The 19,264-nt window shown below is 49.5% G+C and overlaps 1 protein-coding gene across 3 annotated transcripts; it reads left to right on the forward strand.

Annotated features, from left to right (window-relative positions):
• Nucleotides 1–2,220: 2,220 nt before the first annotated feature.
• Nucleotides 2,221–16,562, forward strand: GCAT (glycine C-acetyltransferase). 3 transcript variants are annotated; one of them, XM_030545968.1, is made up of 9 exons: nucleotides 2,221–2,467; nucleotides 10,502–10,632; nucleotides 11,889–11,990; nucleotides 12,835–13,032; nucleotides 13,397–13,551; nucleotides 14,412–14,494; nucleotides 14,885–15,056; nucleotides 15,559–15,680; nucleotides 16,146–16,562. In XM_030545968.1, the coding sequence occupies exons 1-9, from the start codon at nucleotides 2,269–2,271 to the stop codon at nucleotides 16,295–16,297; spliced, it is 1,314 nt and encodes a 437-aa protein (XP_030401828.1). In that variant the 5' UTR covers nucleotides 2,221–2,268; the 3' UTR covers nucleotides 16,298–16,562. The 3 variants fall into 3 exon arrangements, with proteins under 3 accessions (XP_030401828.1, XP_030401847.1, XP_030401836.1); XM_030545976.1 differs by having other exon boundaries at nucleotides 2,222–2,467; nucleotides 12,886–13,032; XM_030545987.1 differs by lacking the exon at nucleotides 12,835–13,032 and having other exon boundaries at nucleotides 11,889–11,979; nucleotides 13,377–13,551.
• Nucleotides 16,563–19,264: the final 2,702 nt, after the last annotated feature.

Raw genomic sequence — 19,264 nt, forward strand, 5'->3', positions numbered from 1 at the left:
AAATGAGAGAACAGCTTTCAGGCAAGGGAGACAAAATGTATGCATTATACATCCATTATCCAGCTCATCAAATTAACCTAGTTTTGGGGCATGCTGCTGAAGTTAAGGCCAGCCCAGCCCTGAAGGTTTTCTTCACAACTTTGCAGAAAATATATAAATATTTTGCTAACTCTAACCATCCATGGAAAAAACTAATGATTAGGTCTAAAAATAATTTGTATCTTCAAACTCTTGCTCAAGAAAGCACAGTTTTGCAAAGAGAAGAGGAACTTGATGGTGCACTGAAGAAGTTGGAAGGATTGATGCAACAGATGAAATTGGACAGGCTTCTGAAGAACAAAGGAGCCCTTCAAAGCTAAACATAGTCTGCAAGACTAGCATCGGCCAGTACGTCCCTCGGCCAACACCACTTCCAGCAGCTCCCATTCTCCTGGAGCAGTGAACCATGGCCAGTGGGAGCCTTGATTGGCCGTACCTGCGGACAGGGCAGGTAAACAAACCAGCCCAGCCCACAAGGGGCTTTCCCTACACAAGTGGCGTCCCAAGTTTGGGAAACACTGGCCTACAAAATGGAACTGTTATTGAATGCAAGAGTCGTGAGACATACATTGAGCAAAAAGCAACCTGTCTTTGATGGGTTGGATGTTCTACCTCAATCTGTTATAACGGCATAGGATCTTACTCATAGTGGCTGCAGTCTCTAGAATCCTTTGGTCAAAGAAAATTGATCTGTTCCAAGTCTTCTGGATATTTTAGAGCACAGTGAATGAGCTATGCAAATTCAGATTGAAGAAAAGTATGAGGAAATTATAAAAGAATCTCACAACAGGTAAGAAGCAATAGGTTTTGAAAGTGCAAACTATTCAAGTCATAGGAAGAGAAATGTACACTGCATGGGATGAATTTGCACATGATTCTCTGTTAGAAGCAAAATATAACTATCAAAGGAAATATTTGAGGTCTTAGACAATATGATCGGGGAACTAAAATCTCAGTGTGAGAGAGATGAAGAGGTAGTTATTCTATCTGGTTTCCTCCATCCCAGACAACTTCAAAATAACTTTAGAAAAGTGAAAGGAGGAAGTTCTTAAACTCATGGGAAAATACTCATATTTGTCTTTAAACTTGGTTCACAAGATTATGTCTTTCAAGATGTATTATTTTACAAAAGACACAGAAGTGTTCAGTTTGCCACTTGGAGTCCAGAGCTACTTGAATTTCAGTGTCAAGTGATGAACTTGCAAAAAGCATGTTAAGATGTGTCAAAAATTATGTGTTCACCACTATTACAGACATGGCTCAGTGATCTTGCTCTCCTTAAAATTGAGAAAGATGAGATTGCAAGATTGGAGCTGGACAGAATCATGGAGCAATTTGCTAAGGAAACATGTTGCTGTGGTGCAATGTTCCACTAAATGGAAACACACACGCCAACACAGTTAAGAGTCCACTTTTGTTTAGGCCTGTGATTTTTGATAGGGGTGTTGTGTGTGTGTGTGTTTTGTTTTTTACTTTTCATGTTTAAATAAGCTTAAGGCGATGTGACCATTGAACCCCAGGCAGTGGGTTTGCTGACCAAACTCTGACCCTTAAATCTGTCTGCCTGGACTTCAGTCGTGACCTGCGGCAGCTCCGGCTTTTCCATTCCCCTTGGACATCCACATCCCTCTATCCCTACATACTGCTCTTGGCCTGTGGTCCCAACTGTCCTGTTCCAGTCCTGAGATCTCCCATGTATCTCAAGCCTCCCCTGCAGTACCCACTTGTTACTACAATTATGAGACCCACATCGTGCTGGGTCAATACCCCTCAATCCTTAGGCTGAGGTTGCTGACTGGAGCTGGGCACATTTTAGTCATTGTACTCCTGTTCCAGCTTTCTCCACACCCTAGTCCAGTGGGTCTCCAACTTTTTTACTGGTGACCCCTTTCACATAGCAAGCCCCCCTTATAAATTAAAAAAACACTTTTTAATATATTTAACACCATTGTAAATGCTGGAGGCAAAGTGGGGCTTGGGGCAGATGCTGACAGCTTATGACCCCCCCATGTAATAACCTTGTGACCCCCTGAGGTGTCCTGACCCCCAGTTTGAGAACCCCTGCCCTAGTCTATACTGTTAGCCCTGTCCCCTTAAATAAACTCTGATGCTGATTGGTGCGCCTGTTGCTACTTTCTGATTGGCTGATTCAGGTTCCACCTCCCCCCCACGTGTCTATGTTCTGGCTCTTTGCCGCTTGCTTTCTCTCTGTGTAGCTGAGCTGGAGGAATGTGGTGCAGCCGCCTGCTGAGCTATCCCCTGTCGCAGGGGCAATGCAGTTCCTACAGGGCAAGGACTGCCCTGGCCCAACTCAACCACGTTCTGGAGGCTGAGCTGGAGAGCATCCGAGGCGCTGGTACCTGGAAGAGTGAGAGGGTTATAACATCAAAACAAGGGCCACGTATCCATGTAGAAGGCAGCAGAGGAGGTAGGTATTGCATCAATGAAATTTAACGTGTCTCCGGTGCTGGCTAGGCAGGGGGAGAGGAGAGACACAGCGCAGTTACTAAAAGCCATAGAGGATTATGAGAAACTCCAAATGAATTTAAGACAATTTAGGGGAGATGCAGCACTGTGGCGATGAAACTGTTGGTTATACTGGCGCTTTACAGCGCTGCAACTTTCTCGCTCAGGGGTGTGAATAAACACCCCCCCTGAGCGCAGCAAGTTACGGCGCTGTAAAGCGCCAGAGTAAACAGTGCCCCAGTGCTGAGAGCGCGGCTCCCAGCGCTGTAAACTAATCCCCACGGGGAGGTAGAGTGCCTGCAGCGCTGGGCACTGCAGCCACACTCGCACTTCAGAGCAGTCTGACCCACCCATGTGCTGGGGGTAGAGAACCTGGATAGCGAACCCTGTGTGCATATGCAGTAAAAACATGAAAATAATTATTGAGTGTATTTTATAAAAGACATGGAAAATGCAGTATTATTTCAGGAAACTCCTGCTTTGGTGCCATGTGTTTTCAGATTACAGAAGAGGTGGGCAATGAAGATTGATAGGTCCTGGGTAGAAGTTACATATGCCGAAAGATTGCAGAATGAAGAGTTGTTTAATTTAGGTGGGAGAAGTGTTTGAGAAGATTTAAAGCAGCATTGTCGGGCTAAAATAATAATTTTTTAAAAAGTAAAACAAAGAATATTGAACATCTAGTTTAATGGACATTCTTTATACACTGTTTATCTTTTGTATGTCTCTCAGCTTGGACAATGATGTTAGATTAGCCAGTTTGTTTTGTTTCTAGTCAATATATCTTTTGGGTTCTGCACAAGCCCAATGTGGCAAGGCAGTTTGTGAACACAGTATGGGACTTTTCATTTGTTTTTGTGTTTTTATTTGAAAACTTTCTCTTTGAATTAAAAAACAAAACCCAATTCTGTGGACATTAGCTTTTCTAAAACAACATTTATTTTTGTTTGTTTTTAAACAAATACATTTTGGCCCTAATTTGACCAGTCTTTATGCCTATAACAGACAGATTTATTATTATGAGGACTGCTGTGAAAGATGGTCAGATCCTTCCCTCTTTGAAGTCCCATAATATGAGAGCTAGGGATCAGTTGATGAAGCTAATGGTTAAAGCCAGTCAAAGGAAATACTACTTCTTGCCGTGTGTAGTCCAGCCTGTGGAATCCTTGCTGCAGGAGGTCACAGAGTCGAACTGGAGTATTTAAAAGAGTTGGATGATTTTATGACCAATAATAACGTTTGTGTTTATGCCAGCTAAAATAAGGCAAACAAAACTCACACTTCAAGAAGCAGAGTGATCACTGCAGGGGGTTAGGAATGGATTTGTTCCTTTTTTAAAGGTTTTTTGGATGACAAATGCAAGGCAGTAATATTTATGAGAACTGGACTGGGACTTGGAAGATGAGTTCTTCGCTCCTCTGCAGATTTCTTGCGTGACCTCAGGCAAGTCACTTGGGCTATGTCTACATTGGCAATTGAACAACAAAACTTCTGTCTTTCAGAGGTGTTACCACGTGCCCCTCCACCCCCCAATCTCCCTCAAAGACAAAAGTTTTGCTGAGAACAGCACTTTATTGGTAGGGGCGCTCTCCTGCCGACAACGCAAACGCTGCTCGTTGGGGGTGGAAGTTTTTTGTTGGCAGGAGAGCCAACAAACAGTGGCTACACTGTGCGCCTTTTAGCAGCACAGCCATGTTGTTAAAAGCTGTGTAGTGTAGACATAGCCTTAGGCAGGGTCTACACCAGAGACCTTCTAGCGTCACAACTCTAAGGTCTCCTGTGTAGTTGCTCTATGTGGGCAGAAGAGAGCTTTCCTGTCCGCATAATTAAATCACCCCCCACGAGTGGCAGTAGCTATGTCTCCTGCCAACATAGAACTGTCTACACTGGCGCTTCTGTCAGTGTAACTTATGTCACTCAGAGGTGTGGGTTTTTTTTTCACACCCCTGACAGACAAAAGTTTTTCCAACAAAAGTGCTAGTGTAGACATAGCCTGAATCTCTGACTCTTCAGACTTGAAATAAGGTGGAGACCAGGTGGGAGAGGTAATAGCTTTTATTGGACCAACTTCTGTTGGGGAGAGAGACAAACTTTCACGTCCCACAGAGCTCTTCTTCAGGGCTGGGAAAGGTACTGTGAGCATCACCGCTAAGGGCAGGCCTATACCTGCACTGATGCAGCTGCACTGCTGTAGGGCATCTGGTGAAGATGCTCTATGGGCTAGTCTACACTGGCAATGCAGCACTTTAACATGGCTTGTGTGGTCGTGGCAGAGTGCTGGGAGAGAGTGAAAAGTGTTCACCCACAGGCAATAGTCAATTTTTGTCTTTTATCATTTTCCTGTGTGAGTTCATTTGAGACTGTAATGATTGTCTGGTTTCACGCACGTAGTTGTTGCTGGGGAATTTAGTGCATCGACTGAGGTAAGCTACATGTGAAAGGCATGTGTAGGATGCATGGATTTTGAAAGGTGTGTTGTGGGGGGTGTTGATCATTATAACAGTAGATATAAGTCTGCAGGTTTTGCATTTGTTGTTCTGACAGGGTCTGGTGCTGCTTTGAGTTGGTGTGTCTTGGTTTATGGGGAGCTTGCTCCTGATGATGAGCTTGGGGAGGTTATTTGAAGGCCAGAAGTGAGGGATCAGAAAAGATTTCTTTCAGGATGAGGTCTCCACTCAGTATGGATTGTAGTTGTTTAATGAAACCCCATATGGGTTCCAGCGTGAGGTGATGCAATCTACTTCTCTGGTGGAGTGTCCTTGTTTGGAGAAGTTGGTTTTGAGTGTATTAATGTGTATATCCCAGACTTTCTCTTTGGAGCATATTCTGTAGTACCTGAGTGCCTGGCTGTAAATAACTGATTTCTTGGTGTGTTAGAGGTGATTACTGGACCTAGGAAGGTAGGTGAGGCAATCCGTCAGTTTCTTGTATATGGTTTGTCTATGGGGTTCTATTGTTGAAACTGATGGGGTGTCCAGGAAGCTGATGCTATTGTGGGAGTATTCCAGAGAGAGTTTAATGGACAGATAGTGGTTTTTGAAGTTGTGGTGGAATCTGAGAGCCATCTGTCTAGAGGATGAAAATATCATCAGTGTATCTCAGGTATATCATTGGTTTTGTGGTGCACTTGTCCAGAAATTCTTCAAGGTAGCCCATGAAGAGGTTGGCCTATTGGGGAGCCATCTTAATAACCAGGGCTGTTCCCATGGTTTGGACAAAGTTTTTGTTGTTGAATATTAAATTTTTATTGGCAAGGATGTAATGGATATTTGAGGCAGGCAGCCATGCTGTCATTATGAGGGATGTTGTTGTATAGGGAAGTGACCTGCATGGTGGCGAGGATGGTGTTCCAAGGGAGATTGTTAATGTTATGGAGTTTGTGGAGGAAGTCGGTTGTGTCCTGGAGGAAACTGGGCCTTTGTGCGGTGAGTGGTTTGAAGATGGTTTCTATGAGTTCCAGTATTCCTTCAGTAAGTGCTGTGGCCAGATATATTGAGTCTGCCTGGGTTCCCTTGTCTGTGTATCTTGGGAAGCATGTAGAACAGGGGTGGGCAAACTTTTTGGCCCTAGGGCCACATCGGGTAGAGAAGTTGTATTAAAGGCCTGGTAGGAAAGGCTGGGGGAGGCTATGCCTCCCCAAACAGCGAGGCGTGGCCTAGCCCCCATCCCCTCCCTGCTCTCCCCACCCCACGTTACCTGTGGGATACGGGAAAAGAGGGCTTAGTCCTTTCCCTGTGCGTTACCCCTGCTCAGTTGCCTGCTGTCCCTGGCAGTTGGGCAGGGCTCGCTCCCTGTCTGGGCTTGGCTGCTGGGGATAGGGGCCAAGCATGCTGGGGGTGGAGGGGGGCTCTTGCTTGCTCTGCCCCTGTCCCTGGCAGCAGGGCCCAGGCCCCTTGACCGCTCCCCCTGCAACCTCCCCTGCTCCTCATCTCCCCTCCCAGAACTCCCCCTGCTCACTGACCGCCCTGCCCTGGAGCACCAGGTCTGGCAGCGCTATAGCTGTGCCATCCAGCTGGAGCTGCAGCCATGCTGCCCAGGCGCTGCGGGAACTGTGACTGTGAGGGAGGGAGTGGGGCAGAAGGGAAGGGGGCAGGGGCTAGCTTCTGCCCTGCTCACTGAGCTGCCGGGGAGTTGGGCTGGCTCCTCCACAAGCCTGTCCTGACCCTACTCCCTGGCAGGAGCTTGGGGGCCAGAGGGAAGGGTCCTGCGAGCCAGATGTGGCCCACGGACCATAGTTTGCCCTCCTGTGATGTAGAAGGTGCCTGGGATGAGTTAGTGGGGGACGAGTTTGTAGAGTTTCTCTTGGAGTTGTTTGGGGAAGGATTTGATTATATTCTTAAGTTCCTGGGTAAATTGCGATGTGGGGTCTTTTTTGAGTTCTTTATAGTAGGTGGTGTCAGAGAGTTGTCAGTTGGCCTCATTAACATAGTCATGTCTGTTGGTTTGATCACTAGCTGGTGGTTAGATTTCAGGACTGTATGGCTGTCCTCTCAGTGGTGGATAGATTATGGCGGATGTGATGTTTGCTAAGGATTTTGCAATCAGATTTTTTCCTTGAAGCAATCAATGTAATGATCATGGGTGTGGTTTCATCCGCTCTGTGGTATCCAGTCTGATTATTCTCTTTTCTTATGATTGGTGGTGCGGACGTGCTAATTGTGAATGGTGGTGTCATTCTTTGACGAGGAGACAGTGGAAGAATTGTTCTAGTTTTCCGCATGTTAGTATGGCATCAGGTTCTGTAGTGGGACAGATGCTCCGTCCCTTGGAGAGTACAGAGAGCTCAGCTCCAGTGAGGCATAGTCTTGATAAATTGATGATGTTTGGGTGTCGTGTAATGTCCATGTGGTGGGTACTGGTGCCATGGTCTCTCCCAGAGCTGTTCTGTGGGTTGTGGAGTAGTTGTAGTTGGTTCAACTTTTTGTTTTTGTGTTGGATGGCTGTCCTCGGGGGTTTTTTGACAGTTGTTTTGGATTTCATGCATCATTTCCAAGTAACTTTCCTGTTTGTTTTTCTTCCAGTGTGTGGTGCACTTTTTAACAGTGAGGGTAATTAATCATGGGAACAAATGGTCAAAGGTGATGGTGGATTCTCCATCACTGGAAAATTTAAAATCAAGATTGGATGGGTTTTTTCTATAAAACATGCTCTTATCCAAATATTACTTCCCCAAATTAATTCCTGTGTCCTGTGTTATGCAGGAGGTCAGATAGATAATCACAGCGGTCCCTTGTGGCCTCAGCATTGTGAATCTCTGCCTCAGTTTCCCCACCTTTCAAATGAGAGTGCTAATAATGTTGTCTTTCTCTCACACTGTTTTATTATGATGCCCAGCATAATGGAACCCCAGTCACAGTTGGGGCACTACTGTAATACAAAGAATAAAAATTGGCCTGGTACATTGAGAGTAGGAGCTCTTGTTTTTTGATAGAACCCATGGAGAAAACGCAGCCTTTCTACCCCACTGTATATAAATTTCAAAACCCACTTAAAAAACTCACATGGCCAACTACCATCTTCCATGAGCTGTTTGGTTGTATCACTCTGGGATATATTCTAGACATTTGATATTCCTATTCTGTAAAAAGCTTAACCCACACCTGGCTGTTGATGATTCGTGTCTGTGAGTGCATATCCCTGTCTAGACAAGGACCTATTTCTGGCAGTATTTTGGCCCATTTATACTAAATCACAACTGAAAAACCAAACAGACAGAACTGGGGAAGCTGACTTCCTGCTGCCCCCTGATATGGTTAATACATAGGTAAGGATCTGTCTGCAAGAGAGAACTAACTTTTGACTGTGTCTTGTGCATATTGCAGCTCTGTCATCGGACACTGAGTCTTTTGTAGTGTATCTTAAGCCCTTAGGCGCTAACTCTGTTCTTCAAACAGAATTACGAAACTGTATTTAAACATGCTTGTTGCTAACCTGTTTTTTAAGGACCTAGGATGACCCTGATCCTGCAAACATAGGCATATGCTTTAATTTAAGCATGCAAGTGATCTCATTGAGTTCAGTGGGATTACTCACGTGAGTAAGGATAAGTATGTGCATAAGTATTTGTAGGATATGGGATTATGGTTTGGCAAGCCAGTGTGGTCAGGGCCTAATTTTGCTAGACTTCTACATATTTAAAACAAACAAACACCCCTCTGCATCCTCTTCCCTCCTTCCCCCCCCCCACTTTTTTCCATAGTTTAATGAACATGTAAGGTGTGGGTGTTTTTTTTTGTTTTTTTAATAAAGATAGTTTGACCCTGTCTGCCATAATGAGGGTTTATTTGGATGGAAAGCTCTTTGGGCCAGGACTGTTTCCTGGTGGGTGTGTGTGCGTGCGCGTAACACCTCGCACAATAGGACTCTGATACTGACTGAGGCCCTTGGCTTCTACCATAGTATAAATCAGGGGTAGGCAATCTATGGCACTGGTGCCGAAGGCAGCACGTGAGCTGATTTTCAGTGGCACTCACACTGCCCGGGTCCTGGCCACCTGTGAATAAATGAAGACTTGGTACAGCACTTCTGAACAGTTGCCGACACCTGGTATAAATGTTAAACAGAAATAGTAAGCATTGGTCCTTATCCGTTCCCAGCCCTTTGTGACTAGGACCTGCCACAATGGTGACAGTTGAAAGGGGGTTACCAGTGTCAGTTTCAGAAACTCATTTTTGTTTAGTGAACACCTGTTGTATTTCAACCTTCATTTCAAATGTAATCTTTAGTATGGCTTGGAGCATTCAGTCTCTAGCAGGAATTCAACCCCATGTCCAGAAACTGTCTGAAAAGCTGGGACAGAGCACACAGCAATCCACTTCTGGAGCAAAGGGGGTTCTACTGGCAGGGCCAATAATGTTGACTGATTCCCTCCCTGCCTGGAAGCTGGTGGTGGGTGTTGGACGAATCCCCAGAGGAAGAGTGGAGGCAGGAGGAGCTTGGCTTCCTCTAAAGGACTTGAACCAAACCCAGGACTCACCAGGAGGAGAGGACACCGAGGAGGCTGTGTCCGAAGTTTGTTGTTTTCCATAGATCTGTAACGTTCTTGAGCTTTTTAATAATAAAGCGTGCGTGAGAAATTCCTTTGCTAAGCCTGCTTGTCCTTGCTTTGCTGCCTAATCGTCCCGGGAGGGGTTAACTAGAAATAACCAGCGATCCCACAGCCAGATGGACTCTGGGGAATGTGTCTAAGCAACTGGGGGCTCTGGGGCTGGGGCACTGGTTCCTGGCTCTGAGGCGGCTGGACTGTAGAGTCTCGGTGTCAGATGTAGGGCCCGCTCCTGGGAGTAAGCCTGAAAGACCTAGTGGTAGGAATAGTGACCAGTCGCTACCCAGGTGCAGGGAGCTTAGCAGCACATGGGATTTGTGGCTGGAGCCAGTCACAACTGATTGGTGTCTGTTCAGAGAGCGGAACTCAGTTGTGACATTGGTTTTCTATTTAGGGCCTGGAAGAGGTGATACTTGCTCGTGTTGTCATCTGATAATTGGTTTGCCTACTTTTATCTGAGATTTCAGATTTTCATCCTATAGTCAAAAAACAAAGTGACCAGAAAAAGACAGGATTTTAGCACTGTCCCTGAATCAGCCTTTTTTTGGAACCTGAATTTAAAAACCAGTTCAACTGGAAACTCGGACTGCCTTCTGAAGCAACAGGCAGCCTGTCTCCCTCTGGATGGAGATCCCAGGTAGACGGATCCTTGCTGCCATGCCTCTGCTTATGTGAGGAGAGAGACAGAGGAAACTGGCTAAACTGTTACAGTAATGGGTCATTGTGAAGCAGTGGGACTTATCTACCTTTGCTCAATAATCAGCCATGGGGGCACGCTGGAAATGTGGCATAAGAATGTTTCCATGGTTCCGGACACATACCTGGCTGCTTTTGGAGTGTTAGCTTCAGTCCTGCTACTGGCTGAGGTTTGCTCTATTGTCTTGCTGCATCACAGGGTGGGTAGGATTTATGTGCATTGCTCACTCCTTCCTGCCCTCCTCCTCTTTGCAGAGATCCTGAATTTCTGTGCCAATAACTATCTAGGGCTCTCCAGCCACCCTGAGGTGATCCGCTCTGGACTAGAGGCCCTGGAGAAGTTTGGAGCTGGCCTCAGCTCTGTCCGTTTCATCTGCGGGACTCAGGTATGGGTGGGGCCGTGATCCAGAGTGGAGTAGTCACCTTTCCCTGGGGCTAAAACCCAATCATCTGTCACCAAGCCACACTGCTCCCAGGTAGAACCAAGAGGGTGCTTTAGGTCTGTCGTTTGGCCTCTCCTGGCTGGCTGGCTTCTCTGTTCTAGTCCCTCTTTTCTGTCCTTTTCCTTCCCCTTCTCCCCTACTTGTTTCTCCTTTCCTCCTCCATCTGATCTCTTCTCCTGTCCCTTTCCCCATGGATGTGCTGTCCTCACTCCCTTCCCTTTACTCCTCACTCTGCCCCCCACAACACACACACACCTTCCCCAACACACACACACCTTACTGTGTGAGCCTGACCCTTCCACTCCAACAAATAACCGGGTCTCCACATGGGCTCCTGGGAGAAGCCCTCACTCCAATTCTCTTGCATATTAATTAGCTGCCATTCTCCCCAATTTCTTCCCAGGATCTTGATTTCCCTCAAACCAATCCTATATCTATCACCGAGGAAAGAAGCCTTCAGCTTTGCCTCCACAGTTGACTGTAACAACAGTGCTGGCATGCTCTCGCGTGCTTCCTTTTCTCTGAACACTGATGAGCACATGCATGTCCACACAGACATAGCTCTACATGCTTATCCGTACACATGGCCACACAGACATGCTCCTACGTGCACTGTCAGTTTAAGGGTATAAAATAGGCTTTCTCGTAAACCAATTAAAAAAACCCCAAGGTTGTAAAAAAACAAACAAACAAACAAACCCTGAGGATCTCTAGTTATAAAATAAACACCCCAAATTTCCCAGGGCCAGACCTGCAGCTACAATAACTTGAGGTATTGCATCAGCTGAGGATCTGGGCCCTTTGTGTGGCACTTAAACTTTTTGGGGCAACGTCTCAGTTAAAAATGGTAAGTGCCTCAGCGCAAGTGCCCTGTCCGCAGGGCTTTGGAGCAGAGCCCGGGGCTGGAGCACGGAGCAGCTCCAAAGCTGTGGAACTGCAGATTTTTGCCTGGAGCTGGAGCAGAGCCGGAGCACAGCTCCAAAGCCCTGCCTGTCTGTGTTAGTTTGGAGTCTTGTGGTTATAGTGATTAGTTTATGGGACCAAAAATTCTAACCACAATTTAGGTTCCTTTGAGAGAAAACTCATCTGGAAAAAAAATAGGCATCCCACACAGAAAACCATGGCAAGCAGGGAACTCTAGCTGGACCACTCAGCCATGTTAATGGAAATCCCTCACTCTCTGTCTTGGCTCTCTCTAGAATATACACAAGAACCTGGAGGAGAAGATCTCTCGTTTCCACCAGAGAGAAGACGCTATCCTCTATGCCAGCTGCTTTGATGCCAATGCTGGTATCTTTGAGGTTCATAGTGCATGTGTTGTGCCTTGTCTGTGGGGGGCAGCAAGGGGAAGGGCTACATAGGCAACAAGCCAAGCTCCCAAAGCAGTTACTTCTGCTGATGATCACATTTTCCTCAGCAGATTGCAAGCTGAAGTTAAGGGAGATGGGATAAGGATAGAGAGAAGGCCCAATGTCTCTGTGTGCTGTTGGGGTGGGGGGCTGAGATGCCATGGAGCTTTCTAGTCAGCCTTCATCTCCTTCTTCCTAGTAGACTGACCATCACAATGAATCCTAGGTTTTGGGTGGGCCGTTGCAGTGGAACTCATCCAGCTGTCTCCTCAGAGCGACCCATCACTGTTGGCCACCTTCTGCAAGCCCCCATCATCCCCAACCTGAGCTCTCGGGACCCTCTCACATGAGAATTCAAAACGGATGCAGCCATTCCACCTAAAAAGTAGGGGAGGCGGCTCATGCATACTGGCAAGGGTGGCTGAGGCCTGCAGGGGAGGATGGGTAGTCCCTTGTGGGAGCATGGTAATGGTGAGGATCCCAAAAGTGTGGGGCAAGAGGTGACTGTCCCCAACCTAGGCCTAGCCCTGGTAGAGGAAGTAATTGCATCCTATAGGGTTGGCAGAAACGTGGCTTATGGAACAAACCATGCAAAGGGAGAGGAACCACATGGTGGGGAAAAGGAGCTGAGAAGCCTTAGTGCTGTATGCCATGAGATGAGGAGAGATGTGATGCCCTGGCACTGCCCCATGAGTGGCTTGACCACCAATAGGATGCAGAGGGTTCTGGTGGCAGGCTAGTGAGGCTGCCAAGCCAGGAGTACTGTGGTGACACAGAATTTTGCTTATGTATCTAGCAAGGCCGCTCCCCCCGTACCCACCGCAGCCCGTTGTTTTGCTGTCTGCAGGCACTGCTGACCCCAGAAGATGCAGTGCTGTCAGATGAGCTGAATCACGCCTCCATCATTGACGGGATCCGCCTGTGCAAGGCCAATAAATACCGCTACAAGCACATGGACATGCAGGACCTGGAGGCCAAGCTGCAGGACGCACAGGTACAAAGACTCGCTCTCCCATGGGAGTGCACTCAGTCTGTGACCCACTGCCAGTCTAGGAGCAAGGTGCCCATCTCCCAGAGAATAACCTTGCATCTCCTAGAGGAGTAACCTCCTTTGGCCAGCATTCGAAGCAGCCTTGCTAGACTCTAGGGAGAATCCAATCCTTTGCTCATTGGTGGGAGGAAGCCTGCCAGAATGTGAGCTCAAGGATGGATGGAGGGGAGATGGTGGGTGGGGGTCATATATTCATGTACCGGGAGTACTAGACCCCAGTCTCCATTTCCTCCCACTTCCCAAACACATTTGCTCAAGCAGTTGTCTTTACCCATGATCCTTTGCAGCCTGCCACACTCTTTCACAGAAACACCGCCTAAGGTTGGTGGCTACTGATGGTGCCTTTTCCATGGATGGTGACGTTGCCCCATTGAAGGAGATCTGCAGCCTGGCCCAGAAATACCAGGCCCTCGTCTTCATCGATGAGTGCCACGCCACTGGCTTCCTTGGGCCCAATGGGCGGTACGAGACCAGACCTTCTTGCTAGTCCCATGTCTCACTCTCTGGGACTAGACCAGCCATGGGTTTGAATATGGGGTTTCTTCTTGTGGGGCTGTGGATCCTTAGAGCCACTAGTCCTTGAAGGCATCCGCACCTGGCCATTGACCTCCCCCCCAGCCCCTTTTACGAGATGGTAGCACCCTCCTTTCTACACCTGTCTTTGTGTCAGGGAGTGGCATAATGGGGGTGGGCTCAGATTTTGTGGGTAGCATTCTCAGTCTTGGGGCATGGGTGGGCGGGGGCCTGTTCAAAGCATACTCAGAGGAGCCGTGTCTCTGCTCTGACTTATGAAACCACCAGTTTGCTGTGTGCAGGAAGTAAGAGCAGCCTGCACTGGGGAGGGATGAGGAGCCCACGTGCCGAGCCCCCAGTGCTGCCATTGCTAAAAGGGCTGGCTCCCTCCTACAGGAGGTGACCTCGCCCCATCTGGAGAGATAATTCTCCTGAGGAGGCCAGCCAGGCTGGCTAGGCATGCTTCCCTGGCCTGCTCCCTGCTGCTTTACGCTGCCGCTGGCTGGACAAGGCCTTCCCCTCCGACTGCATGGCACATTGGGATTTCACAGCCTGCATCCATAACTACTGTCCTGGTTCTGTGTATCCTTTGTTTTAGCACAAAACTGGTGGTGGGGATGCAAATGGGTGGTGGTGCCCATTGGGTTAACCTGACACTGGAGGCGTGGCTACTCCATCAGGACTGGGAAGACATCAGAGCCATGCTGGAGAGAAAGTGGCAATGAAGTGGTGCCACTGCCCAGCTGCCACGGCCCAGCTCCCCAGGTTGGAGCTGCTGGGGCTGATGGGGTCGTGTTCTCTCCTCGCAGGGGTACTGATGAACTGCTGGGAGTGATGGACCAGGTGGACATTGTCAACTCAACGCTGGGGAAAGCACTTGGAGGAGCAGCAGGTTCAGAAATTCCCCTTTCTGAGGCCTTGTCTTTCTACGTGGCCCTGTACCCGAGAGCTCCCCAAAACTTTTCTGCCCCCTCCCTTTAACAGTACAGAACCAATGGGGAACACCAAGACGTGGACAGGAGCCAAAGGGCCTGGACCCAACAAGGGTCACTACAGCAAGGGTGAAGGGGGCCTAGCGAGCCCTGCCAGGTGCACCCTCCTGTGACCTCCCTTTGGAGACGTTACACCTGGGCACCCATTAGTGAAACTAACCAGCTGGGATCCCAGGCGCTGCTGCCTGTGTTACCGGGTGTGTGTGTGGGGGGTGTTCCTGGGGTCCTGTTGTTGGCTGTTCCTCCCTCTGTCCTGAATGATGCTCTCTTTCTGTCTGTTCCCTCTGCAGGTGGCTACACAACCGGCCCCAAGGCCCTTATCGACCTGCTGCGCCAGCGCTCCCGCCCATACCTCTTCTCCAACAGCCTGCCTCCTGCCGTCGTGGGCTGCGCCTCCAAGGCCCTAGACCTGCTCATGGAGAGCAACGCCATCACACAGTCCATGGTGGCCAAGACCAAGCGGTGAGGGCTGAGGACCTGGGATCCTTTCTCAGGGGGAGACCCTCAACAAGCCCCTTCTCCATGCAGTCACTTCCCTGCCCGTCTCACCCCCTTGGCCAGTAGACTCCTTTCTGCTCAGGAGTGAGTTGTCTGGTTCATTTTCCATCCTCTGCTGATAGGACCACCTGTGGCTTCCATAGAGATGGCTGTGATATCACAGCTGTGGAATTACCTAGTGCGAGCTCCAGCATGACCCCACATGCCAGGCACCAGTCTGGATGCGGAAGGCGCCATGATAGCCAGAATGGCACAGCAGAACCTGCCATGGAGCCTTTGAGGTGTGCAGAAAATGGGAGGGAATCTTGGAGGAATGGCCCCTTCCGCACGCAGGTTGGGTCCTGGCCATGGAGGAGCCAGCACGGTGCAAAGCCACACAGGTGCCAGAGCAGTGGGCTGGTGGCTGAGGGGAAGGGCTTCCCCAAGCAGGGATGATGTGCTCCTCTTCTCTCTCCCCTCCGGGCAGGTTCCGAAGCAAGATGGCTGCAGCTGGATTCAGCATCTCGGGGAATGATCACCCCATTTGCCCTGTGATGCTGGGTGAGGCCCGGCTAGCGTCAGTGATGGCTGATGACATGCTGGAGAGAGGTAAACCCAGAGGGGGCGGGGGCTGTCAGGTGGTAGTGTCATGTGCAGATGAAGGGATGGCCTCTGATCCTCTTTCCCTGTAGCTATCTTACTCCATGTCTGGTAGCTGTAGGGGATTTTCTGTACCTCCTCAGCCCCTCCAGCAATGGGGAAGCGCCCCGCTCTAGTTATTCCCTTTCACACTGCCTCTGCTTTGCTATGGAGCTTTGGAGAAGAAATTTTCCCCATCCCGCCACTCTGCCGGGCAGCACATACACCATTCGCTCTTCCCATTGCTTCCCTTGCAGCTCTGTAGGGGGCGCCCTTCCAGTACCAGCATGGAGTTGTGTGCTGCTGTCTGATCCCTGCTTACCGGGAGGGGAGGAGAGAAAAAAGGAGCTAAAACCTCTGAAGACCCTCTCCCACCAGTAATCGAGCCCCAGTATTAATGTTTGCCTCCCCCTTACACATGACTCTCATTACCAGGCATTTATGTCATCGGCTTCAGCTACCCCGTGGTCCCCAAAGGAAAGGCGCGGATCCGGGTGCAGATCTCAGCCGTCCACAGCGAGGATGACATCGACCGCTGCGTGGAAGCCTTCACAGAGGTGGGGCGTAAACATGGAGCGTTGCCCTGACTAGCCAGCTAGCACATGGGATGTGATGGGGCCTTTCTCAGTCTTTCCACAAGCAAGACCGTGCCTAACCTGGGAAGAACCATAACCAGAGTGATGCCCAGAAGATAGTAGGGTGTTGAAGATAAAGGGATCCTGGCCTCTGGGAGGCGTTAGCCACGGTAGCATTCACAGTGGTGGGGGCGATGGTTTGGGAATGGTTCTTCATGTTACAACACGCATTAAAGATTCAGACAAGAGACAAAATGGCACAAACAAGCATCTTGGTGTGATTCTCCCATCCGAGGCCCGCAAGTCTGTTCTTCCCCTCTTTCCTGCTGCTGCCTGCAGACTTGAGGAGCCCAGAGGGGTGGGGAAATGGTGTTTCCCCCTGAAGACTGCTGTGGAGGGTGGGGGGTTAGAGCCTGCTGTTAGTAACCACTGTACACTTAAAAGGCATGGTTCATCTTAGCCCCTCTGAACAGTTCCAGTGGCATAAAAGGGCTGGAAAGCCAGTAGATCTGTTCCCTAGGGAATTCCCCCAGTGCAGAGGGGGGGAATTCCCTAGGGGACAGGGATGGCATGCTCTATGCCATCCCCATTAGTGCACCACCTCACTCTAACTGCTGCAAAGGGCCCATTAGCCCTGACTGGGAAGTTGGTGCCACTGTCGCTAGGGGGTTGGGGCCACTCTCCCCTCTGTTAATAGTTTCCATGCTGCATTGGCCATTTTAAGCCCTTATGCTCAAGTTGCTGCCCCGGTCTTCAGAACACTTCGCCTCCCGTGTTTGTCTCTGCAGTTCCTCCGTAGGAGGCAGAGGACATGCAGCTCAGTAGGTAGACCAGCAGCATTGTACCTCGTGGCCTTCTGGTGTCTCCTCAGGTAAGATGAGCTGGGTTGGTTCTTGGTACCATTCTTACCAAGTCTACAAACAACGATCACCATCCAGTAGAGGGCGCTGCTGCCCAACGCCTGTTCATAGAGGAAGGCTGAGGAGGGAGGGAGGGAGTTCACAGAGGCTGTGTTGTCTCCAGGGGTTGAGGAGATGATCGCAGTTGGATTCATTTGTTGCAATTATAACATGCCAGAAAACATGGAGTGAGGCTGGGCGCTGGAACTTGTTGGTTCAAACTCTTTGTGAGCGATTCACTTTGCAGGAACCAGAAATGAACCCGAGACACCACACGGGAGAATTTTTGGCATCATCTCTGCTCTAAATCAGAAACCTCCCGCTTGTGTGCATGCATGTGGGTGCCGTGTGTTGGCACCGCTCTGCAGGGCAGGGCAGCACTAACATGAGTTGGTAGCCAATCCTCCCTGCATCCCTGGGAGCAGAGGTGGGAAGTGTTATTGCCCCTCTAGAGAGCAAGAGGCAGCCCCCAAGTTAAGGAGGTGCTGGCCTACACAAGGCCTATAAGATTTGCCCCAGCCCCATCAGCAAACAGGAGGCCAGATGGTGCATGCTCAAGGCAGCCCACCTCGCTTAGGAACTGAGCAGCTGTGTTTTGCCCCCGGTGAAGCCTCTAAGATGGTCTTTATTAAGAGAGAGCTCAGGCATCTCTCTTGGCAGTTCTTTATCCAGTGATGCGGCTTGAAAATTAGTTGGCTGTGCTTGTCGAACTGCCACCAAGCCACCTGTAACAAGCAGCTGGAACAGGGAGGCAGAACTAGCCCGGTTTGTCTCCACTGGTAGCTGCCTGCCAACAAGAGGCACCAGGAGAAAGCACTTGGGCAGCAGAGCCACCACAGGACCAGGAACAAGAACAGTCATTTTTTTCCTGTTACTTTTCCATGTAAGCAATCAGCGCAGTTGCCACTGGGCACTCGGGGGTGGGATGAGAAGTGATTGGGGGCCTGGGAAGAGATCTATCCAGGAGACAATTTCTGTTCAGATTTGGTCTCCACCATGAAAACAAATGGGACTTGCCCTGTTTTTTAAATGATAGGGGGCTAAAGGATCAGGAGAACACTTGCTCCAGTTCCCAAAGGGCTCCTGTGTGAGTGCTTCCCATCTGGTAAGTTCCAGCCTTGTGAAGATCTTCAGTCGTCAGAGCCTGCTAGCACTGGCACTAGCTGACTCAGAGCAAGCCCTCTGCCATGGGGCACCCCTAGCTGAGAGAAGGACAGCTGTGTCACTGCCAGCATACGCAGAACAAGCCAGCTGTGTCTCATGGCCACAGAAAATGATGGGAAGCTGCCTGCCACTTAAGGTCTCCATTGTAGCATTACATAAGCAGGGAGGGGCCAAGCCTTGGGTGTGCAGGGGGTGCTTTGAGCCCCTGAGCAAAGCTTCCACCATTTTTTGTCATCTAAGCCAGTTTTATCTTCTCACAGCCTGTATCTACTGATGCCCTTTTCTCTCCGGTATGGTTGGGACACCTCCTCTTAGGCTTGCCCCTGCATCTGGTGCACTTGAGTGAACCTGCAGCAACTCTTCTGTTCCAGTCCTGGGTTCCCACACAGCTCTAACAAATACTAATGTACCCCATTCTTGTTTGCAGCCCCCTACTACTCCAGACCTGCTCTCCCAGTGCCCCTCCGTCCTGGTCTGCAGCTCTCCCTGCTATTCTAATTCAACACCCACATCAGCCAGGAGTGTTGCTGAGCCAGGGTGCACAGGTTGATGGTGGAAAGAAGAATCAGACCAGTGAGAGGAGAGGAGAGAGGCAGGGCCCCTTTTGCTCCTGCCAAACTCTCCCCTAGTAACAAAATCCTTGTGCCTCCTTCCCCAAGTGGCCCAGTTTCCCTCCTCCCCCTCAACTACCAACCCCCTCCTGAAGGGGCCAGCCTCTCCAACCCCCCACTACCCAGCTGCCAGACCTGCCCCAGGGAGAAAAGCTCGACTTTACTGCTTGCTGCCCAAACCTCCCCAATCTTGCTGCCTCCTCTGTCCCCTCCATCCTCCCGCTCCCCTTTAGCTGTCAAACCCTTTGTCTCCATCCAGGTCTTTTCCAACAGCTGCTCTGGTTCAAGACCCAACTGTGCAGTTT

The sequence above is a fragment of the Gopherus evgoodei genome, chromosome 1, assembly GCF_007399415.2.
Source record: "Gopherus evgoodei ecotype Sinaloan lineage chromosome 1, rGopEvg1_v1.p, whole genome shotgun sequence".
NCBI classification, from domain to species: domain Eukaryota; kingdom Metazoa; phylum Chordata; order Testudines; family Testudinidae; genus Gopherus; species Gopherus evgoodei.